Source organism: Lepisma saccharinum, chromosome 4 (assembly GCF_977018435.1).
Source record: "Lepisma saccharinum chromosome 4, izLepSacc3.1, whole genome shotgun sequence".
Classification (NCBI taxonomy): Eukaryota; Metazoa; Arthropoda; class Insecta; order Zygentoma; family Lepismatidae; genus Lepisma; species Lepisma saccharinum.
This window is the reverse complement of record NC_139232.1, coordinates 71297686-71323001: the sequence shown is the minus strand read 5'-3', so window position 1 is coordinate 71323001 and position 25316 is coordinate 71297686. Positions and strand designations below refer to the sequence as shown.

Here is a 25316-nt window from a genome sequence, read left to right as displayed (position 1 = left end):
ATTCAACTATAAACATCCATAGCTGCTTCCTCTTATACAATAATCATAAAGCAGCGTGTTGCAAACTTTGAAGTTTATTTTAAGTCCATTTTATGCACAGATAGGCTAATTGGGACTGGACCTGCAGTTTTGAAAGTAGCTCTGAACCATTATTTGCCTCCACTGGTTATCAAACCTGGAACCCCTTGATTGCAAGGTGATGTTTCACTATTCCATCAGAGAGGCCCTGTGTTCAAAAAGTGTAAAGTTCATGGTGGACACCTTGTATATACAAGTGATACATTAGTGTGTGTGTGTGTGTGTGTGTTTGCAACATGGTAACTTTTCCTTTTCTTTTAAAGGTTATGTGCTAAGTAAAGAAGCAGTTCGGCTATTTATACAAAAAGGTTTACCAGATAAGTCAAAGTGTCGTCAAGATCATGGAGGAGCTGAAGATGTGGAGATGGGTAAGGATTGTGTTGTTTTGATTATATAATGTAATTTCATGTACATTTTATTTCGAAAACATCTGTATTTTGCAAGATATTTTGTGACAATAGTAACACATTAAGTATTTATCGTGTAGTTTACAGTTGTTACCAGCATATAAACTAGGGTGACCATAGTAGTTTGACCCAAAAACGGGACATCCCAAGGAGATCAGTTTACCTCCCCCCCTCCTCCACTTAAAAGATCTGTTAGGCCTAATTATAAAATACTTGTTATTTTTAACATATTGTTATTATTTATTAAAGGATGGATCACATAAATTATACACTACAAACAATAAATTAAATATGATCTCCCATTGTCAAATGGTATTAATTATTATAATCTCAGTATGACTTAATAGCATTTCTCATCCTTTCTGATCAACCTTTCATGTTAGTTCTACACTGAAGTTGATTAATGCCAGAAGAACCCATCTTCTGGAGAGCAGCTTTATTCTTCATCAAACGTTTATACATCTCCCCATAAACCTCACCCCACATACCTTGTGTCATGAGGCAGGAACTTTAAATTCTTGTTGCAATTCCGTAAAGAAACTGCATGCTTATTCACTACTCTACAATAACGGAACACATACAAAACAATTGGCTATATATTTTTTAGCATGAAATGTATTTCAAATTTAGACTTTGTTTTCACTATAACACCTATATTTTTATAAAATGGGACAAATAGGGCTTTTTAATAATGTAGATGGGATGACCGGGACTCTCCCAGTGGTCACCCTAATATAAAGGCAATTTTTGATGTAATATTTCAGGAAAACACATGCTCCCTTCATCAGTCATTATTTTTAGCTTCATTAAATTTCTTGTAACAATCATAAACTACAAGAGAAATAATTGCACAATATGTACATACAAGAAAAATCAGATTTAAGTTCCTACAGTAGCATATTCAGAAAATTTGACCTGGTTTACTGCAACAATTTGGCAATTATTTTACATATTTATTATAATTATTTTATGTATTTATTATATATTAATTAGATATACCGTGGAACCTCAATTTTACGTTTTTCAGGGGAAAAGCTTAAAAATCTTACAATACAAGAAAATGTAAAATCAAGGAAACTTTTATAACATTTTGCTATGTTGGGACCATGAAGAGTGAGCGTATAATGTGGGAAAATGTAAAATCTGGGTTGCACTGTAATAGAAATACCAATGCAGGCATGCAAGTAAAACAAAAACAGAAGTCAGACTAGCAATTTATACATATATGTAAAAAATGGTTTACCGGTGGTATACCAGGTAACATGGGAGAATAAACCATTTCGTTGCAAATATTCAGTGCAAATTTACATATACATGTACTTAATGAGAGTGATATTTGACAGGGGTACATAATTTACATAATATTTTGAAGCTTCCAAAGAATAGGTTGCAAATTTCCCCACCATTCAGTGGAAATTGTTCAAATGCCACACACTACGTAATTGCCCATTGTAACACCTGAGTTTTATTATGCTATTGAACTTCAAAGGGAAAGCAGTGTCATATCACAATAATAATGCAGTAAATTCTCAATTATACATTTCTCAGGTGACTTTGGCTAAAATATGATAATGTGGGATATGTAATATGTAGGAAAACGTTTTATTTGGGGCATAAAATTTACATGAGAAGATGGAAATTTCACTGTACATTCTATATTGTTGTCTTTCATTCTTTGGTAGAAATTGTCACCGGATTTATCTTTTCTTGTTCAGGGAAATGTCTAGAGAAAGTTGGAGTGAAAGCAGGTGATTCCAGAGACACACTTGGAAGAGGCAGATTTTTCCCATTTGTTCCTGAACACCATCTCATTCCAGGCCATGTGGACAAAGATTTCTGGTATTGGAAATATATATATTACCCTAGTGAACAGGTGAGCTTTTATGGCATTGTTTTATTTTATCTGCAGTTGTGATGCTATCCCCCCCCAGTTAAGAAAATTTTCATTAAGCATCCCTCCAGCTAAGATAATTTGATACGGTGATAGGTATCCCCTACCTACTTCATTGTCTCCGTATTAGTTCATAAAAGCATACCGGCGGCTAGAAATTTCCACTTCAGAGCACTACGTAACATATTTAACTTAAACTTACACTTGGTCTCCAATCAATATTCTCTGATGATGAGAGCATGTATCCATTCAAAACAGAAATATATGCTAACTTAACCGGGCTGGTAACTTGAGACCACTTGTTTGAGTCAGCACTCAACATTGTTCCTTCAACTTTCATGGGTGGGCCTCCTTTTTCACATATTATATTCCCTGGACAGGAACTTTTCACGCATGCCCTTTTTAAGCTTGCTGCGATGTTAAAAAAAAATCGTAGCAAGAGAATTTAATTGTTGTAGAGGTTTTTTATACAAATGTGTTTGCCAAGTCCTCATGCCATGAATTTTACCCATTGTGTGGAAAAAGCTATAATTTTCAACGATTCTCAGTCATTGGACTGGACCTTTCATCAACCTCTTTTATTATGAATTGTTGTTAGCCCTGGAGACTGTCCTCATATGTTATCCTCACTGCACAGTTAAACTGACAATCAAGCTGTATTTTATTGTTTGCAAAGGAAAATGTGTAATATATAGTCACCTGTATTTAGCTCATCTGGTGTATTTGCAAGTCGAAATTTTACAAAAAAAATCATGAACCCTGTATCCACCACAATAGACCAAAGTGAACGAAAAATGTGCTGACATTTTCAGAATATGTTTGTTAAAAATAGTAACAATAAATGTACTGCTTTGTCATTTCAGTATGTCATACCTTATTATGTATGTGAATAAACAAGAAAGGACAGAACTAAATTATCATTGTAGATTTCAATATATGACATGTTAATTGCTGCCATGTTTAATTCGAAACATGTAATGAATACAGTAACAGCTAAAAATGTATTATCATATGGAAAAAAACAGGTTTTTAACACAGCTTTTTTTCTGTTATTTTAGGGTATGGGATGTTGTTCAGACTCAGCTATTTCATTCCATTATGTGAATCCTAATCAAATGTATGTGATGGAATACCTCATATACCACTTGCGGCCATATGGCATAACAAGTGGTATTCATCTTACAAGTAAAGTTGATTCTACCGCTATGCAGCTTAGCACAGCATCTGAAAAAAGTGCACAAGAAGTCAGCAATTTCATAGACAAAGACACAAATGATAAAAAAACAAATGGAAAAGACATGAACATGAGTAAGAGTTAGAACTTGCCAAAATTCAATTTTTTTTCTTTCAAAAAATGCAGAATCGTAGCGGTGTAAAAGACAAACAGTTTCCAGTGACTTGTTATACACATTATCACCTTTGGAATAATTTGCACTCAACGTATGAAAAAGACAGTATCTTTCATGGGATAATATGTGCCATATTGGAATACAAGTGTTCACTGAAGAGTGTGTATTTAGACATTTATATACACTTTGTGTATTGTGTGATTTTTCTCTCAGCTCAAGATAGTGCTTTTTTTTTGTATACAAGCTGCTGTATTAGGCAATTAAATGATTTTTGCTGGTTTTATCAAGTTGTATGAAGAAAACTTACTATGCTATGAAATAGCAATATTGCCTCAGTCATTTTTTTCTAGGAAGATAGACTTGTTATTTATTTTCATAAGTTTCTTTGCTTGTTGTTATGTTGACCTAAATATATAAGTTATTTACATAAACAGTGTAATATTTTGACTGTTGATTATGTGATGTGACCTTACTAAATAAAAGTATTGATTATTACCATTGATTATCAATTTATGTAAACCAGTTGCAAGAAAAATTTGTGAAGAAAATGAAAATCAATAAAAAAAACAGAGAAGGAAGTCGTTCATTATTCTTAATCAGTACAAATTGTATGGTAGAATACTTTCATCTGAGCAATTCAGTGGTCACATTAATGCATTGTGTGTAATAATGTAAAATTATTTCAAACCTTTTGAAACTTGACAGATTGGCAATGCAGTGCAGAGCACATCTTTGTCATCTGATGTTTCCATTCTCCAGTTGCCGACTTCCATGGTAGAGTGGTTAGTACAGTGCACTATGGCACCAAGGTTCCCAGGTTCAAATCACAGCCTGGGCATGGCTGTACTTTCATTATTTTCATCCTCATCTTTACGATTAGCCAAAAGTGGCTGAAAAGCAAAGTAAAATAAACCAAGTCAATTTTGGGATGTTCAAAACAAAATTTTATTCATATTTTTGGGTCATGTTTTATGCATATTAATTGATGAAATGCATTATGAACAGACAAGCATTAATGACAATTGCAAGTAGAATATCATAGCATTGTACCATGAAATGGTAACAGACTGCCACAGAGGTTATCACATCTTTGGCTGACAAAGTGGGCAAATCAATGTGCACATCATATTTCCCCCTTTTTTGACTAAACTCCTAATAGCACGATGTAGTAGTGAAACACTGTGATTACAAGAACTTCAACACACAGTAAAACACCATTGCTCAAAAAATTCAAATTTCACACCAACTATTTGCTATTTTTCTTGCCATAAAGAAATAGCATGGTACTTGAATCCTTCTCAGAGTAACTTTCCATCTTGCATAGAGTGACCACAATATTTGGGCTCCAAAATGGGACATCCCCAAGGAGGCCAGTTTAGCCCAGCCTGAAAAGCCAGTTAGGCTTAATTATAAAATTGTTGTTATTAACGTATTATTATTATTTATTAAAGTATAAGCCATATAAATGATACAATGTAAACAACAATGAAATATGATCTTGCATTACCAAAAGGTATAAATTATTGTAATTTCAGTGTGACTTGCATAGTGTTTCTCATTCCTTTTGATCAACCTTCGATGTTAGTCCTACGCTGAAGTTGAGGGGTGCAAGAACCAATCTTCTTGAGAACAACCATTCGTAAAACTCCCCACATATCTGGCACACAACACGAAATTTGTCTTTTGAGTTTGTGTCTAGTTGCAAATCTGTATTGAAACTACATGTATGCTTCTTGGCCATGCTTATTCATTGCTCTGCATATACCGGAACAGACGCACAAAGCAATACAACTCAGGATGTGAGCTAACTTATACAGTAAACTGATCTCTGGTTGAACATTCTTGATGACAGTGGAACATTTTGATTGCTATGAAGTGCTTCAAATGCAGTCCAGCTGTTTTGCCATGGTGTTGCCATGACACTAGTTTAAAAATTCCATATTTTTTTTTTAGAATGAAATGTGTCTCAAATTTAGATTTGGTTTTCAAGCTAACTCCTAGACTCATAAAATGGGACAACTAGAGGTTTTTTATAATATCGATGAGGCAGCTGGGACACCTCTGAAACAGAACTGTCCCAGTCGAAATTGGACATGATCACTGTAATCTTGCAGTTGTGGTATACCAGACCTACCTTGTATGTACTGTATTCTGATGTTTACTATGATAAATACAGGGAGTCCATAAAGTCCTGCAAAAAACTAAAACTCTATAACTTTTTAGCTGTTGCGTTTAACAATACACATTTTTTGGGTGAGAAGGGTGGAAGTTTAAAGTTTTGTTCTGGCCCGACTGCTCAGTGACGCTTGCAGTGATAATCACGTGATCATGTGACTTAAGATGGCGTCCATCCAGGAAAGGCACAGTGTGTTCTGTGGTTTGCAGAATTAAAATCTTGTGTTTCAGTGCAGAGAAAGTACCAGACAACATATGGGAAACCACCCCCAGCAAATTCAAGTATCAAGAGATGGTATGAAAAGTTCAAGGCAACGGGAAGTGTGTCAGATTTGCCACGCAGTGGAAGGCCAGGATCGAGTGATGATGTGATTCAGTCAGTGAAGGACAGCGTGGGCCGGAGGCCAATGAAATCGCTTAAACGAAGATCACTGGAACTAGGAATACCGAAGTCAACATTACACAAGATCGTACGCAAGAAGGTGAAGGCCCGGCCCTACAAGTTCGGCAGTTTCTTAATGAAGAATTTCAAGGTAGATGGATTGGCCGAAGAGGGCTCACACCTTGGCCTGCAAGAACACCAGACTTGCAACCTTGCGATTATTGGTTGTGGAGACATGTAAAGACCGAGGTGTATTCACAGAAACCAGCTAATCTGGATGACCTAAAAGAAAAAAAATAAGAGATGTGATTCTGAATCCCAGGAGAGCACCGTCAGCACGCAATTCTCGGTTTCACAAAAAGCCTGCAACAGTGTTTGGACTTGAATGGTGCACAATTGGAGGTTTGGCGATGAACCTAACAAGCAGGAAATAAACTTTGAACCTTGCTGTAAGTACACACAAAATATTTTGTTAATAAACTTAATAGTTTTCAAGTTATAGAGTTTTAGTTTCTTGCAGGACTTTATGGACTCCCTGTATAAGAAGCATTGCTGTTTTGCTGCATTGGTTCTAGCTTTCACAGGACAAAAATCAACAGCCCTGTAACTGATATTTTTATGCACAACAGAACAATCTGTTCCAATTCTTCAATGAGCAATGAAGGAGTCAGTCAGAAGTGTTATAAAATGCTGAAGAGGTAATGTCAAAGTTCCTGCAGGAATATTTAAACAATTTACATTAGGGTGGATCGAAAAACAGTTTTTTTCGAAATCTGTCTATGGCTAGTGCTTAAAGTTTGTGGTTGGTGGTCCTTATAACCCATAAAAAATTCCAACTTGATAATATCTTCAGGCTGCACTTTTTAGTCAAAATTTTAAATTTTTATGAAAAAATGTCAAAAATTTGCAATTTTTCCTGATCGTTTCTCGATGTTTCTGGAGTGATTCAATGGCAAAAAATTACATATATTGCTTTTATGTTGCTTAATATTAACGATTTAGTGTGTGTGAATCAGGGAAAATGGTTTCTTAGTTTGCCAAAATTCGTCAAAAACTGCCAAATATACAGAGATGTTACGGATGTTGGGTAGGCAATAACCCGCTATAATTACTCGACCCCACCGACTAAAATTTACGAAAAACGATAAGGTAATAGGAAAGGAAGTAAACTGCAGCTCTTAGTTTATCGATTAATCGACTATCCAACACTTACCATGAAAAGGTAGATGCAAATACATTAATAACGCCAGAACGTGTGTTGCTTATATCCTGCACCTGTAGGACTCTTCTTTCGTCACCCTAGTGCTCCCATCGCCTCTGCGAGGCAAAGCGAAGGATACCTGTTCTAACTTATTTGATGTTGATGGAGCAAGTATGATCCCAGTGACCGTGCCATTGCGAGTACAGTGTGTGCGCCAGTCAGTTCGGACAGAGCAACTGAAACGTGACAGTTGGCACGTGTTCTTATAAGTCTACGTAACAAGTGTGATATTGCAAAGTGCGTGTCAAAAACTACTGTTGAATCTTGTAAATCTGTGGATTTGCCAAGAGTGCAAACAGGAAATATTTGTGTTTTATAGTGTGCTGAACAATTCTTCGTAACAATGCCACCCTTGCCTGAGGGCAGACGAAGTCAGCAGTGTTTAATATTTTAGGGAAATCGGAGGATCTGAATGAAAACCAGTTACCAACATTTTTGAGTGTCATACGGTGTTTTAATTACGTTCAAGTGGAAAAAACAGTAGCTTTGAACGGCAAACCCCCTTCCGCGAAAGACATTGCTAACATTGTTGCAAACCGAATAGTGAATATTTGGACGAAAGCTTCGATCCCAACAGTGTCTTTGAAGAGAGTGAAGGACCTTGTAAACTGTGAACATGTTAAAGTGCAGAATTTGAATAAGTCCTACAGTAAATACAAAAGGAAACCTTCACTGGCATTTGAAGTTCAAATGAATACTTACCTCGAAAGTTCGCGATGCCTATTTGACATCGCTTCCTGCAAGTGTGTGAACTACAGTGCGTGCAAATGCTCTCTCAAAATACCTGAAATGGAGAAGGAATTTTTAGAAAACCAGAGAACAAACCGAAAAATGTACATTGGAAGAGTAGACATCCCGACAACGAAAAGAAATCTGAAAAGAATATAAAGGAAAGAAACCGACCAGCTTAGCTTGGAAAAACGTATAGAAGAGCCTTCATCGTCAGAAGTGCGGCAAGTGGACGAAGCTGAAAATGTCGAAGACAATGAAGACTTACCTGGCGATGATCAAGGTGGAGAATTCATTCTGCAAAAGAAGAAGTTTAACTCGGGAACAAGTAGTCAGATCAAGGTCAATCTGAGTTTGTTTTTGCGTGCATGTGAGAGGCGTGGTGTGTCAGACAGAGTAGCTGCACATTTGACTTCAAGTCTTCTGAGTGATATAGATAAAACACTACCTCAAAAGGAGAAATTTAACATTGTTATAGACAGAAACAATGTCAGGCGACCGCTCACGAACGCGACAAACACTACAAGAACAACAATGTCCCCAGAACAAGGAAATTTTGTCGTAGTACTTTGATGGAAGGAAAGATTCTACTTTGGTGAAAGAGACATGTGAAGAAACTGGAAAAACGTACCAACAGACTTGTCAAGAAGAGCACATTTCTCTCATCGAGGAACCTGGTTCATTCTACCTTACCCATGTTATGCCCAAAACAGCCAACACAGAAGGAACAACTGCCGCTATTTGGAACTTTCTCTGCGAAGAAAGCATAGATTTGACGGAATTGTCGTTCATAGGATCCGATGGAGAGAGAGGAAGAACACGGGGAAGCACACCGGCATCATCCGGCATTTAGAAGAATATATCCAGCATCCTCTCCAATGGATTGTGTGTCAATTGCATTCTAATGAACTGCCCCTCAGACATATTTTTGAAAAAATTGACTGCAAGACATCCGGCCCGAAGGGATTTCATGGCGAAGTAGGAAAGAGCTTGTCTACCTGCCAAGACCGGCCCATCGTCCAGTTCAAAAAAATTGAAGCAGTTCTTCCTGATATTGACGTTGATGTTCTCAGCAAAGACCAGGCTTACCTCTACAAAATGTGCCAGGCTGCAAACAGTGGAGTGTGTCCAAATGATCTTGCGATGTGACTTCCTGGGCCCATTCACCATGCTCAATGGCTGACTCTTGCAGGGCGCATCCTTCGACTATATGTAGCAACGTCAAATCCATCACCTGCTCTTAAGACATTGACAGAATTTGTCGTTAAGGTTTACGCTCCCATGTGGTTTTACATTAAATGCAATGGAACTATCAAGGATGCGTCAAAAAACCTGTGGCTAACATTACAGAAAATGGAGTACTTACCAAACGATTTAAATACTTTTCTCTATGAACGTCTTCAAAATCATGATTTCTGGGGGCATCCAGAAAACATACTTGTTGGTATGTTGGCATACAGTCGCCCAAATGTGCGTCAAAACATGGCGAAGAAGATCCTGGAAGCACGAAAAAGCCAAAGCCAACCAAACAACATCATTAGAAAATTTGCACCCCCAGTGATTAGCTTTAATGCCAAAGATTGCACACAATTAGTGCACTGGGAAAAAGAAGAAATAAGATTGCCTCCAGTAGCACACTTACTTACCAATGAAGACTTAGAAGAGATCGCAGCAGGAAGAGACGATTCCCTAGGAAAAGTACAGACTTTTTTTGACCTGCCGTGCCATAGCCAGGCAGTGGAACGGTGCGTCAAAGATGTAACTGCTGCATCAATTGCTGTATGAGGTTATGACTCCCGAGATGGTATATTAGAGCTCGATTGGAGGACAGAAAAATATTACCAAAGTGGACTTTAAAACCTAAATAGACCAGTCTATCTACCTGGGTGGGTGGGGCAGGCGGCACTCGATTGCAGCCACCTCCTCGTGGTGAGTGCTGGATAGTCGATGAACTAAGAGCTGCAGTTTACTTCCTTTCCTATTACCTTATCGTTTTTCGTAAAGTTTAGTCGGTGGGGTCGAGTAATTATAGCGGGTTATTGCCTACCCAACATCCGTAACATTTCTTTATGTTTGGCGGTTTTTGACGAATTTTGGCAAACTAAGAAACCATTTTCCCTGATTCAAACACACTAAATCATTAATATTAAGCAACATAAAAAGCAATATATGTAATTTTTTGCATTAAATCACTCCAGAAACATAGAGAAACGATCAGGAAAAATTGCATTTTTCATAAAAATTTAAAATTTTGACTAAAAAGCACAGCCTGAAGATATTATCCGATCAAGTTGGAATTTTTTATGGGTTATAAGGACCACCAACCACACACTTCAAGCACTAGCCACAGACCGATTTCGAAAAAAAAAACTGTTTTTCAATCCACCCTAATGTACATATGGATATGTTATATGTATGTATATAGGGTGTGGTCGTACAGTACTCAGCCATCGCCAGTTCTCGGACCCATTGTTAGATTAACAGCACCTTACAGACACCACGGAAGAATACTGTAGCCATGTGTCATGTACTTTGGGAACTATGCTTTGTGTACAGAGTTAAGGGAGTGACGAGGCAGTGAAGATGTTCATCATTATTGATTACACTGATGAACAAATTCAAACTTTTTTTTGCTCCTTTGAACGAAAATAGGTGATTATTTATAATTCGACCCCGCTGAATCCAAATCTGAAAGTAGAAATGCTGTATCACCTATTGTTTTCCCTGGATTTTCATATTTTGTTTTTAATAAAAATTTAATTTCCTTTGTAATAATACATTGCAATTTGAAATTATTTTTGTTTGTTTGCTCATGAAATAAGATTGAAATATTGAAGTGAATAACTATGAAATATAAAAAAATTAAAAAATATATATAGGACCGATTTTGACTGTTCAATTAAGAAATTTCATGCAAAAAAAGGAAAAAAAACACATTTTTACTCACACTTTCAAAATTTCTTTCTTGAACTCTGCCGTTTGTAACTGCCACCAGAAACCTTTTCCTTGAGGTTCCAACAGTAGTCTGCTAACATGTTCTGTACCGATTTTCCTGCATATCGTTTCTCCATGACAGAAATATCCTGGTGAAATCTCTCGCCGCGTCCAAGTTAGAGGGGAGAAAGTACAAATGCGAAAGTAAAAAGTGAATTTTCAAGGGCATATTGCACCCCATGTGCTGATAACACTTCAACAAGTTCTTAACAAGTTTCTTGTTGTTGTCAGCTTTCGCATTTCTCTTTTTTTTGTTAGCAATTCCACAAAGTTTTCATCATGAATGATCTCACGGATTTGTGGCCCAATAAATATGTCTTCTTTTAACTTACTATCACTGAGTTTAGGAAATGTTTTTCTCAAGTACCCAAAACCCTCACCGTGTTTATCCAAAGCCTTAACAAAATTTTTCATCAGCCCTAACTTTATATGCAACGGTGGTAACAAAATCTTGTCTTTCTCAAGTAGAGGGTGATTCCTAACACTCTTCTCTCCAGGAATTAAGTTTCTTCGTATGGGCCAATCCACAATGTTGTAATGTTTATCTTTTGCCCGGCTGTCCCATTCGCAAAGAAAGCAACAACATTTTGTAAACCCAGACTGCATGGCTAACAGTATACCAATCATTTTGAGGTCTCTGCATATCTGCCCACCATATTTTTCATAATTTATCACTTTTAATATTGTATCCATATTTTCATACGTTTCCTTCATGGTGGAAGAATAGGCAAGGGGTACTGATGGGTATATATTCCCATTATGCAACAATACTACTTTTAAACTATTCTTAGATGAATCTAAAAATAGTCTCCACTCCTTTGGGTTGCGACTCCTTCCAAGTTCTTGCAGAAGGCCTTCTACATCATTGCAGTAAGTTATCTCATTACTAACAGAAAAAAATGTGTCGGTGATTGTTGGCATTTCCGATATGACACCTTAACACCATCTTGTAATAAATTCCACCCTCGGAGATGAGAACCTAATAATTTCGCTTGAACTTTAGAAAGGTTGTCTCTGACTAGATCATTTAGTTCGGATTGGGAAATAAAGTGAGGTATATTTGGATCAGGAAAATTTGGATCGGTGTTTGAATATGAGGGTCCACGTTCGTCATCTGGAGAAGCACTGCTTGCTTGGTTCTGTTTCGTCCACTGTCCATTCTTTAGGAGGCTGAGGAATTGGTATAAAATCATGGTTCATAGGTTTCTTGGCTGAAGGAACATCAGGATAAAATATAGAATGTTTTGATTTTGAACTATGTCCCACTATGTTTGTTAAACAGAAGTAACAATCCGTAGTATGATCTTTCTGTTCTGTCCATATTACAGGGTTTCCGAAGGGCATTGATTTGTGAGTGCCATTAAGCCAACCACGTAAAGTTCGAGAACAATTACAACAAATTTTACCTGGTGCCCAGCTTTTTACCCTCGTCTTCTTTACTTCCAAAATACAACTCATATGCTTTTCTCACTATAGGAGTGAGTGATAGTATTTTTCTGCGACTTCGGAGTAAATTCTCCGCAAACATAACAAAACAAGTTCGAGTTATTCACACATTTGTGTGACATGACGAACTCATTAATTGAGTTATAATGAATTTCTTTAGAAAAACAATTATGAATGCTCTGATCGTTTTGTTAAAATACAACTTACACTTCACTTCACTATACACAATATTACATTCACAATTTCACGAACATACACAAACATAAAATATGGCTACTTGTGAAGTTATCGGAAAGGACTCGACTAACCCACAAAAGAACAAATTTTAACAGAGAAACGGGAAATTACTCTACTGCCAGATGTTTCCTCCACGAAATATTAAGTGCCAGTCATAAACACACAAGGTGGCTAAAAGGTTCTTTTCCATTTGCTAGGAACCAAACGTTAAGCCATATGCGGAACAGGGTTCGGAGATCTGAAACCATAAAACTATAAAATGTGGGTGTTCTGCAAAAACTTTAGGTGATACAGTAAAACGGATGCGATATTCGTTATCAGCACATCTGAATACATAAAGATCACTTAGTTTTATTTAAAGGAGTATTTCATTGTTTATCAGTGTTATTGTGTAAAGTTATGTAAAAAAATAGTGCTGCTTCTTTAGTTGAACTGCTGATTTTGATGCAATGTATGCTTTATAGTTTATGACATACAGCAACAATGACAATGCAGCATCATCATGTTGTGTTCTTCCAGTACCAACCACCCACTTGTCAAGTACAGACCAAAATGAATGACATGTAAAATATGAAAGGGTAGCTAAGTTAGGCCCACTTTCTCTCTTTCCAGGCATTGACAATATTTCTTCTACACAGATAGCTCTAGAGGCAGTGGCAGCAATTGGGCTCCAAAAATGGGGGAGGGACAAGCTGCCAAAACTGAGGGGGGGGGGCAAGGTTAAAATGGCTATAATAAAAAATATCGAATAAGCTAAGTACTTTTGCTATATTATTTGATTGTACCAAAGATTTCATGCATATTAAACAAACTACTGTCGTTTTAACATTTGTTGACAGAGGCATGGCGTGTATGTAGCCGGTGTTACCATAGGTAACAGCAAAATGTAAAGAATTAAAAAGTTGTTTCAATAAAATGACAACATTGTTAAATACGTTAATGAACACCATTCTTGTAGAGTAGATATTGCCTAGGACATTTTTTCTGTAGCCGACAGAAGCAAAGAGGGAGGCCGTTCCGCTACCCTGAGGAGGCAACAAGGGAGAAGAGGGTGCCAATGCAAGGAAAGAGCGGGGAAGGACTTTATGGGGTTATTCATATGCCTGTTAAGGGGCCCTGTTGCCGTTCTGCCCTACCGGAGCAGCCAGTGTTGTCACATCGTATTGGCAGAAAAGAGCTAAATCCCGCCTAAAATTGTAATACCATTTCTGTGAAGCAACTGGAGGTAGACTGCAGAGCCAAGGCTGGATTGAACTACAACTGAGACCAGTTAGGTAATAGACGAAAATATAGTTCCTTGTTGTGATTCGTGATTTGGACAAACCTTGCTCCAAAATACTAAGTTGGCAACAGTAGTACGTACAGCTGGGTTCCCCTTCCACGAAGGAGCAGAGTTCTGTCGTCTGCTCAGTGCTCACCACACAAACGTCAAACTGACCCGAGAAAAGAGTGGTTCTTCTTCTTCTCCTTCGCAGCTCATTTCAAAGAAACTGAGACAGATGAAGAATTGACAAAGGTCTACCACTATTCATTGGATTTTTGTGGTAACTGTCTCATGAGTGGTAGTTCTTTCTAGGAGTGTTTGTGGCTAAATCAATGTGCTGATTGTAAAACAAGAACGAAATGAACAAATATCTAGCTCGAAGACATGTTTTCTTTACCGAAAAGGGGGGGGGGGTAATAACGTCTAGCAGGCATAATTATTGTACTGATTGATAGCCGGTAACACTTTTTAAAAGTCACACCACACCACTGTTTGTTGATATTGAAACCGGTTCTATCGAAGAGCATTTCCTTAGTGACGGACACCATTTTGAAAGAAGTAGAACATTTGGGTCTGATTTACTGTTAAGGTCAGAGCTATGAAAATGGGGCAAATATGGTTGGTGTCGGAAAGCGAATACAAGCATTGAACTCGTGAGCATTTTTCACGCCATGTGATTGTCATAATAGGTCACAGGAATATTTTTTTGGGTGACGCTAACTTATCTATTATGGCAAGTAGTTTCTTTGGCTAATTTCTTCTCTGGGTCTTCTAAAAGAAGGGTGGTTTTGATGCAAGAACTCCTTTTTTTAAAACAAATAAGCTCTATCAGAAACGTGTTGGGAATGCAGGCTGGAGAATGTTAAAGCCAGTTTGATAGTATTTTAAGAAACATAGGAAATCTTTGTGACACCTGTGCTAATGATTCATTACGTGATTGTGAACCAATTTTAAATGAAATGGCAACCTTTGAGTTTCTGTTTTCACTTGTTGTATAGTCTGTGGTATGATGTCCTCCTGTCTTATATGAACAGGAGTGAGTAAGCTTTTGCATAACATGCAAGGCCACCCACAGGAATCCCCTGAGATATCTGGAGAAAGTTCGTGTAATTCAAATGGTGAAATTGTAAAGATATTTTATTGCAAATAATAGTGTTTTCTGCGATTTACAGCCTGTCGGTTCCATGCCCAACAAAATACGAGAGAGCATTTTCACAAGAATCATGTTGACTGCTGTATCTAGGGGTGTTCAGGGCGAAAGATTTTTGGTCTGGATGGGATTGGGAAGTTAATATTTCTAACGTTCGGAAATAAAAAAAAAATCTCAATTTTCAGCCCACGTCACGAAATTCCAAGTATTAACCTGTTTTAAATAAGATATTTTGGAGTTTCTCAGCTGTTCTGGATTACTTCCCAAGTAACCAAAAGTGGTTGACCCAACGTTGGGCCAATCATACTGAAAAAGTTTGGCGAAACTTAAGAACAATACCATTGGGCAATGGTATTTTTGGCTGTGTTTCCAACGTTGGCTCAATGCGTGGTTTTTACGTTCCCCGAACATATGGTTTTACATTGGACCAACGTACTGAAAGCTAAAGAATGGATAGGTTTGTTTTCTGATATATACATTATTTATTGTGAGGCCAAATGTAAACAATAGTACAAATTATTTATGAAAATAATAAAAATACAGCACTTTCTCAGTCACATGGTAGGTATCATTGTTTTCAAGGCACCATACCTTTTAGTGGTACCACAAAACTTTCTAGAGTTTACTTAGTTTTCCACCTTTCATGGAATTTAGTCTGCACATAACATTGCTTAACCACCTTCACAAGAATACCTGTTAGAATGTTCTTGTTCTGCTACAGCTAAACAGACATACTATAAGCAATTCCAAACACATCTTTCATCCATGGCGGCTAACAAAGGACTGGTGAGTGACTGCAAGTTAAAAATAGCATCCACTTTCATTTTAAAAAAATATTATATTTCCAATTTGCTGTGACTGAAATATTCGAAAAGATACACTGTTACATGTCATTTATTTTACACTAGAATTTACAGCATACTCTTGAAAGTTTTCTTAGCATGAGAAAATTGTTTTTAAAACTGATTTTGACTCTCTTTTCCATGGTTGGGCAAATGTTGGCAACCACCATTGGCCCAACGTAAGACCAACGTCAATTTGCAAACCTTTCTTGTGTAGAAATTGACATTGGCCCAATGGTTGTGATTACTTGCGTTCCGGAAATAATTTCACGAAGTCTAGATCTGACCTTGATAATTCATACACCGTCATTTTAAATTATAACTTTTTTTTTACAGTACCCTTTGGCATGTAAAATCATAGATCAGAATTCGGAGGTACCATGAAGGACAGTAGAACAAGTGGTCTCTGATGTCCGTCCGTTGTGAAAAAATACAAAAAGATGCAGAACTGTTCATCAACAAACTTGATAGATGCTTTTGAAAGGGAAGCAAGGCAAGTCCAGTTTCTATTTAATATTCAATTCAGTCTGCGGTAACAGAAGCTCGAGAATGTCCAAGAAAACATTCAATTGCATAGTTCCTAAATGTAACCTCCATTTTTCGTTTCGAGCTACACTCTGTATCCCAAGCAATGGCGGTGCCAGGATTAACCATCTAGGGGTGCAAAGTTGAAAATATAGAAAACATGAAAGATGCATGCAAGGGTGCCCACAGATTTTTTTTTTCTGCAGGGGAGAGAGGATGGGGGCAGAATAAGATTTCATATCTTTCCAGGAACTTGTATTTTACCTTTATTATTGTTGCTGATGATAGTGACATGCACTGAGAAGTAGCTAGTCTAGCAGAGATAGATCAATCAATCTCACATCTCTAATTATTTTCAAATTACAATATTTTTTGTCTTCTTAAAGCCACAGTTCATATGCAACACTTTTTTTCACGCTCTTCTCGTCCCTCGTTGCGATCAGCAGGCAAGGCTGGAAGGAGTCACTCTAGCTTGCTCTTCCACTGCCTCTACCTCCCTTGCCCCCTCGCCTGCTGCAATGGTTGAAAGCCTGTGCTCTCAGGTACCCCAGTCTATCACCAATAGGAACAGATAGAGCATTGGTTTTCCCTAGATTCCTTTATAAATTCTCTGAAGAACTCATGGGAGACATTTCTTGAGTACTTGTGTTCTCTATATTTACACTGCAAATTTTTACCTATTGTATAATATGTATATATAATATGGGATGTAGTTTTATTATTTATGAAATGGGAACGTATTATGTGCAGACAAAGGGGCCGACAAAATATTGTTTTGGGGGCAGTCACATTAAAACGTCCGAAAACATTACTTACACACACACACACACACACACACACAAAAGAAGGAGAACAGAAGCACTCACCAGACAGTGGAAAAATCGAATTTTCGCTAGCTTAAGAGCCCGTATCAGCGTCGCTCGAAAAGAGCAGCGGACAGATGTCTTTTATTCTTCCTAGTCTTGCCAATATTGATTCCATTTCCCCCTTCGAAGGCAAATCCATTGCATGGGAGACTTTGCTGGAGGGAGCAGACCACAAGGTTCCCTGTCCGCACCTCTCCCCCCCCCCCCCCCCCGCTGAAGAGTCTGATCATAACAGGTTTCCTGTTACAAGACAAAACTTTTTCCGAGTGTCTGAAAGAAGAAAAACACACATTGACGAACATCGCAATACAACTGAGAGCCAAGGACTATTTAGGGGAGGCGGGGTGTCCAGGGAGTCCGAATCTTCCACGAGAGACTAAAATAACTAAAATTAAATAATGTAAATATGCTTGTTTTGTTTAGCATCTGTCGCATAATCGAGACACGTGTATTTCCGTCAAACATATTCTAAGGGAAGGATTACATTGGGGTCAAACAACTTTGGATGACTGTATCAAATAAGATTTATGCACACCACTACTTAAGTAATATGATTAAATATTAAATTAAGAGCTTTTCATTTCGTCAAATGGATCTAACATCCTTTTTCGTTATTCAAACAATATTCAATTCTTTATCTGTTTCACAATCACCTTGCCAGGGCAGTTGTTTTTATACAAATTGAAGCGATCTGAACTATTCATGAGCTAGATAATGAATATATGCGGTTATATTCCTATTCATATGCCGTCTTTCATGTAATAACAATATTAATTAATATTGTAATTATTAATTTAATATTACAGTTATTTTAATTTGTTTTTATTATTAGAAGAAGGTACCAACATGATAGGCGTGCGCAGACTCTCTGATAAGGGGTGGGGGCAAAAGCCTTGAAAATTCAGTCAGATCTGGAAAGAAAAACCTCATTTTATCTCACTGTTTTAGTTTTTTGCATTGATGTGATATATATATATATATATATATATATATATATATATATATATATTTGTGTGTGTGTGTGTGTGTGTGTGTGTGTGTGTGTTTGTTTGTTTGTTTGCGCGCGCGCGTGTGTGTGTGTATATATATATATATATATATATATATATATATATATGTATGTATGTATGTATATATATACCTAGGTATTATCATTTTATTTAAATACATTACGTAATCTATTCATCCGCCCCTTAACAAACCAACAGCAAAAATTATATAGATTGTCCATGAAATGTGAGCGCTCGTTTTCCTCCAAACCAAACTGTTATAGCAGCAACTGTCTGCATTACTTATTTGTTCTTACTTTCTCTCTGGTAATTTACAATGTATTGGAGAAAAGAAACTGCGAGCGAAGCGAGCAAGAACATTTTTCGATCCAAATTTTTGAAAGTTGAAAACAATATTGATTTAATAGGGTGCAAAAAATTTCATGGGACGGCATGGCATTCTCTTTTACAATTTTTCTCAATCAGATTGTTCGGCGCCCAGGGCCAACTCTCGCTACTTCCTAGCTACGGCTCGGAAGTTGACAAGACTGCAAGAAAAGCAGGTACCGCGAGCGAAGCGAGAAAGAAAATTTTACGAAATGTATTTTTATTTGTATAAAATTTAAAGTCGAGGAGACAATTGTCCCTCTGTAACCCCCTGCAAGTGATCCTGACCGTCTGGAAGAAATAATGCAAGATGGACGTGAAAACTAATTCCGTCTTGAGTATCCTTTTGTCTTGCTACTAGTATAGATTCTGCTAGTCTTGCTTTTTTTTACTTCAATGAATGCCCCCCCTATAATTGATTTCCGTCCAAGGTTGGAAAAAGGCATAAGGCAATGCCCCCCTGTCCCCTTGTGGTTGCGCCATTTCCTTTTAGAGTATAATATTGTTTAATAACAGCGACAATATTGCTCTCCACTAAATTTCTACGTGAAAGTATAATAATATAGGGGCATGGAACGTCTGGAAGGGGGGCAAGGATGACCATACCTCGAAAACGAAGGTCAACCGAAAAGTATATATTTCACAAGTATAATTAGATTTCAGTCATAGTAATTTACATTAATTATTATGTAATGGGGACGCAGGAATGCGATAATTTCAAATTCAAGTGGTGTTTTTAGAGGGGACAGCACTAGTATCGGGGTAATATGCCCCATGAAAAAATACCTTTCTTGTCCCTTTGTGGAAAAATCTGCGAACGTCCGTGATTAGGGGGCAATCCCCCCCCGCCCGTGCGCACGCCTATGACCAACATATATGTAATAGTTTATAACATCGAGTAGCAGGATATCTCTCCTGTATGGTGCTGTAAACTAGGGAAATAATGAACATGTTTTGTAGTAGTGCATAGCTATTCAGCCTGTTGCGACACATGTGCAGAACAGGCGGAAGACATTCTTTTGTGTTTTCTGCAGTTGGTGGATTATCCTAGGTGAGATGATTTTGATGTTCTTTCTTTTCTTAACGTAATAAAAACGTGTCTTACATCCTAAGGCGTCGTGCTTTGTGCTCCGCCTGAGGATGAATTATATGATGAAACTGATGAACGGACACTCACAAAGAGCATCCATGCCGGGATTCGAACTCCCGGATGTGCTAACCACTTCATCACGGAGGCCAGTGCTAATGCACATGAATATCAATCCAAGTTAGCCATTTGGAATCATTGGGAAAGTCGTGTAGTTAGTAAAATGTGTACTTTTAGCATTTTTGATACAATTAAAACTATTTACAGCCAATGCATATTACTCATATTGAACCGGAACGACGAATTTGTGAATTTACTACAGGACTTTTGAAACATCCGCAGATAAGGCTAATACAGTTTCTTGTTCATATCTATCATAGTTATCCTGAAATACACGTATGTCAGTTTTCACGCAGCTTACTAGTTTCCATATATGCTTGATTCTGTTAACTGTACACTCCTATTATTCATAGTTGCGAACTATCTCTCCGGATCCGAGCATGCATGTGAAAAGAACTGAATCACTCCGCTCCGGAGGGCTCCTTTAGTACCACCGCAACCTAGCTCCGAAACCCTGCCTGCTGGCAATCGTATAATTGTCAGCGATGTTCTCTCCATCCTTTAGTAGTTATTCACCCCCGTTGAGGTCGATAAATCAATTGATTGGAAAAGATCGATCAAAGATCAATTGATGACCAAGCAGTGTGGGCAAGCAAGGGTGGGGTTTTTGAGTGATGACGTCATAAATGGGTGGGGTTTATTTTGTTAGGAGGGATTTGATTGGTGTGACGTCATTGAATGGGTTGTGATTAATTTTTGAGGAGTGTTTTGATTGGGGGGGAGGAGGAAAAGTCGGTTGGGGAATTTGATAAGACTGTTTCCTGTTGTTAATGATGAGGTGACGGTTTTCTGGGAATGTTGATATGGGTTGGGGTTTCCTGTTGTTAATGAGGAAGTGAACCATGATATGGGTTTCCGTTTCGGTTGGGGGCGTAAATGACTGTTGAAGTTGATAAGAGTGGACTGTTGAGAAGATAAAGGAGTTGGAAAGGAAATGTGTTGGGATATTGAAGTGATATGGAGAGATTGTGGAACACGTGTTGGGACATGTCGGATGTTTCTTGGAATGGGCGTGTAGAAGTTTGTGGGAACGTTGATAAGGTATGACTGTGTGCAGGATACGTTAGTAGGCGGCGGAATGGAGAGCGGGCAAAAAGGAAAAGAGCGGATGTGTCTAATTGTTTTTTAGGGGCGTTGGTTATCAGTTTAGTTGAGATAAATGCTATTTGTGTAGGAACATATGCTGATTGCGGTTGGGACTGTAAATGCAAAGATAGAGAAAATGTGATACTGTTTTTGCTGGATGGAGAACGGAAGGAAAGAAAAGAAAAAAGTACGTTTCTCCGAAGAGGTGGATGTGTATGTGATACCGGGGGAGGAGGATCGACGAGGTACGTGGGCACTCGACGCTCTGCGCGAGAGGATGCGCAAGGAACTTTAGGGAGAAGTTATCAGCGAGGAAGAGGAGGGGTAGGTAGGTATATAAAAAGTTCCGTTGTGTTTGAATTTCACTATTCACCAGACATCTTTAGCTGTGTACATGATTGGAGATAGTTGTTACCGGAGGAAGCGATAGAACCGCTATTCGAAGGTAAGTATGATGGGTTTGGTGTCCTGGGTGTTGATGTTTTTCGGTGGGGTGATTGGAAAATTATCCCCAGCTGAACCAGTTTCGGATTGTAGTAGTGACGTACCTGCTCCTGAAAGTTTACCGGAATCATCGATACGTCCAGGTGGGAGTGCGGAAGAGAAATGGTATGAGGGTAGTTGTATTAGCGAAGCAGAATTTCGACGTAGTTGGGAGGAAAAAAATGCCGCCCATCATGTATACGAGAAACTAAAACGCTGTAGAGGAAAACGTATCGATGATGACGGTAAACATTCAAGGAGGAGGAAACAGAATATTCTGAAGAATGTTGTGTCTAACCCCTTATATGGCTATACGGAGTACTCTCCATGTAAAACAACGTGTCTGGCATACCCTGCTACGATTTCTGGTCTAGGGAAAGTGAAGTCGTCGGTCAAACCAAAATTGTCTGGTGGGAAGAATTGTGAGTTGCTGATTATAGATGCACCTGTAAGATTCCGAGAATCTCTTCTAGTCACATATTACAGCAGGAATGTATCGCGTGAAAGATCTTTGGAATTGGACAATGATGGATTTGCGATCAGTATGTTCTATTACCGACATCGTACGCACGGATTATGCGAGACACATTTTGTTACAGAAAGAGCTCCCGTGTACAGCCACTTACCGTACTGTGTGTGGTCGGAGAAAGTAACAGATGATATAGCTGCACACGGGTACCAGGCAGGGCCGTTCATTGTAGTTACGGGGGTTACCTCAACTAACTGTATATGCCAGGAAACTGAGACGGAGTTAAATTCCGAGCATATAAATGTAGATTATCTGCATGTTCCTCCTCAATGTGTTGCCACAAAATATCTGATGGGAGCCGGCGAGAACTTGAGACATTCTGTTTCAGGCATCGAGATGGTTCGCTATGAGAATTTGGAGGAGCTAGTTAGTGAGGAAATCCCACGTGTCTACCGAGTAGGGTGCCACAAGTCCTACATGATAGTTGATTACTGTGACGTTTCAACGTTAATGCAGATGTTTCGAAAAAGTTACCGAGACTCTGTATTAACGTTGAACGAGATTTTCAAATGGTTCCACACCGGTATAATGTTAAACAACTCGATAGGCACGGTAATGGGTGTGAACGGCCATGTTTTGGATCCTGCGGAATTACTGGAGTACGGTAACGATCCGACAATAAGTGGACTAAAAAGAATATTCATTTTTCTTTCCAGCATATACAAAGTGGAGGAACAGTTTTCCGGAAGTAGAACCCCACCGACACGGCGGTACCCAGATATCATAGAAGAGACGGACACCTCAGAAATTGACGAAGAGTGAACGGTGAGAAAGCATATTGTTTTTGTTCTGTATTCCGGAGTAGGGTATAATTTCCGAAACTGAGGGTAAAATGAAAAGATCGATATTTAAAAATAGTAATGAACGTGTACATATATATTTAAAATGAGCTATGAATACAAAGTTAGAAGCGATAGAATATAAAAAACAGAAAACTCACCGGAGATTCGGTACTTATACCTGTTGAGCTTCTTCTTCTTCTTCTCCGGAAAGTATCTCCACTATCTCCGGTTGGGGGTTATTTCCACCCGAAGATAGTGAAGTAGTAGAGTTACCAGCATTCGGTATCAGGAGGGAGGAAAGGCGTCCGAACAATAGAGCAGAACTCGGAGGGGGGATTTGTGGAAGAGCTGCAGGTTCGAGAGGCACGGGTTCTGTAGCAAAAGTGTGAGTAGTAGAGGTAGAAGGTTTGGAACGGTCCAAAGGTGACGGAGACGTAGGTATTCGGGACAGAGGGGGTGGGGGTTTACTGTTGTGGAAGATGAAGAAGTTTGTTCTCGTCTTAAACTCTTCCCTGATTCTAGATGCTGGTAACGTCTTACATGTTTTTTTCGGAGAGTATCGAACCTGTAAATAGATAGAAATATTTCGTGAGAAAATGCATATAAATATATAGAACGAATTAGTAATGATTAAAATGTTTAAATTTAGAAGAACGTTTGTAAGTATAGGACAGTATGTTTCTATGTGTGAATCGGGAATTATCAGATATTTTAATCGAAAAATTGTAAATATGCGTGTATAAGAAATTATAATTTGAGAATTCCAGAAAAAATGTATTCCAATATAATAGACGTGTCAAAATATTGTATTATAAAATATGGTATTTACCCTTTTTGGTGGGTACGGCACTCGTCCAGAATCTCGTTCTGCATATCATGAGTACCGAATCTCCGGTCCAGCTCCTCTTCCATCTGGTCCAACTGTCCACTCATGGCGTCTATTTTTTGCTTGAAGAATTTTCTGTTTTGCTGATTTATCCTGTGATATTTCGCCAATATATTCCTTATTTTTCTGAGAAACGTCTCTTCCGTACCCGTCATCACACCGAATATCTGCATTAATATGAACTGTGTCTGCATCATGTTGCCCATGGTGAAAAACTTTTGCGGAAAACAAAAAAACATATGTGTTACTTTTTGTTTTTTATTTCCAGATGGCATCCCTACCGTTCGAATTTGACCTCCTACACGCGAATGTGAAAAATGAAGCTGAAAGTGGAGGTGAGAGAAGGAATCTATGGAGCAAGACCCATGCGAAGCAGGCTGAGAAGCAGATTGCGTGCTTTGTAGATTTTTGCGAGTAGAATGGTTTAGCTGGAGAGTTGTTGGAAAATCTGGAAGAGGTGTGCAAGGATATGGAGGTTAGGCTCGACAACCTCGTCAAGCTGTTCACGTACATATGCGACAAGAAACAAACAAGTCCGGTGTTCGAGGGGTTTATTGAAAATATAAGAAAAGCTACCTATGTACCATCCCACTTCAGCATGAAAGTGTGTTTTGAACTGATGGAAGTTTTCAAAGGTGTGCGGAAGCACAGAGGTATAGATAAAATGGGGGGTACAGAAGGTGAAATGGAGAAGAGGATGCTAGAGATTTTGAAAAAACGAAAATTGGATAACTAAAAACTAACAATGCTAACACACTAATCATCTTATTCAATTTTCGTTATTTCTATATATGTAATGTATATAACTTGACATGTGTGCAGAGTAACACAGTTTTTCTGATCCATATATGTATTTTGAATAAATGGAAATAATAAACATATATTGAATATATATAAAAAATGATTATGTTAATTATTTACTTGGAATACTTACAAAGTTCTCTCTCTCCATATTCTTGATGGCTTCTATAAGATGTCAGAACAAACACTGTCAGTGTATTCGACAAGTTTCATTTTCCATTCGCAATATCAAAAGGAAATGGGTGGATGTTGATATCTCTGTAAGGAAATGGGTGGATGTTGATATCTCTGTACGGAAGTGGGTGGATAGCGGTATCATATTCTGCTAACGAGAATGACAAACCATTCGCAGTATGTCACAGAACCCGCTAACACACATAACTCATGGTTAAAATGTAAAGCCGTATACCTTTGTAACCGTAAGTTAATGACCGCTAATAACAGTATATATATATATATATATATATATATATATATATATATATTTGTAACCGTAAGTTAATGACCGCTAATAACAGTATATATATATATATATATATCACACACACACACACACATATGTCAGATATA

General features: G+C 38.0%; 1 protein-coding gene across 4 annotated transcripts in view; it reads left to right on the top strand.

The window, feature by feature from the left end:
- The window catches only part of LOC145986573 (glycoprotein-N-acetylgalactosamine 3-beta-galactosyltransferase 1-like), a 115350-nt gene extending 111069 nt beyond the window's left edge, over nucleotides 1-4281 (top strand). For 2 of the 4 annotated variants that reach the window (XM_083120733.1, XM_083120734.1), the window contains exons 7-9: nucleotides 342-446; nucleotides 2201-2358; nucleotides 3435-4281. In XM_083120733.1, coding sequence (XP_082976859.1) covers nucleotides 342-446; nucleotides 2201-2358; nucleotides 3435-3695 — 524 coding nt within the window. In that variant the 3' untranslated portion in view covers nucleotides 3696-4281. The remainder of the gene's footprint in view (nucleotides 1-341; nucleotides 447-2200; nucleotides 2359-3434) is intronic. The other 2 variants (XM_083120735.1, XM_083120736.1) reach the window with 1 other exon arrangement.
- The last annotated feature ends 21035 nt before the right edge of the window (nucleotides 4282-25316 follow it).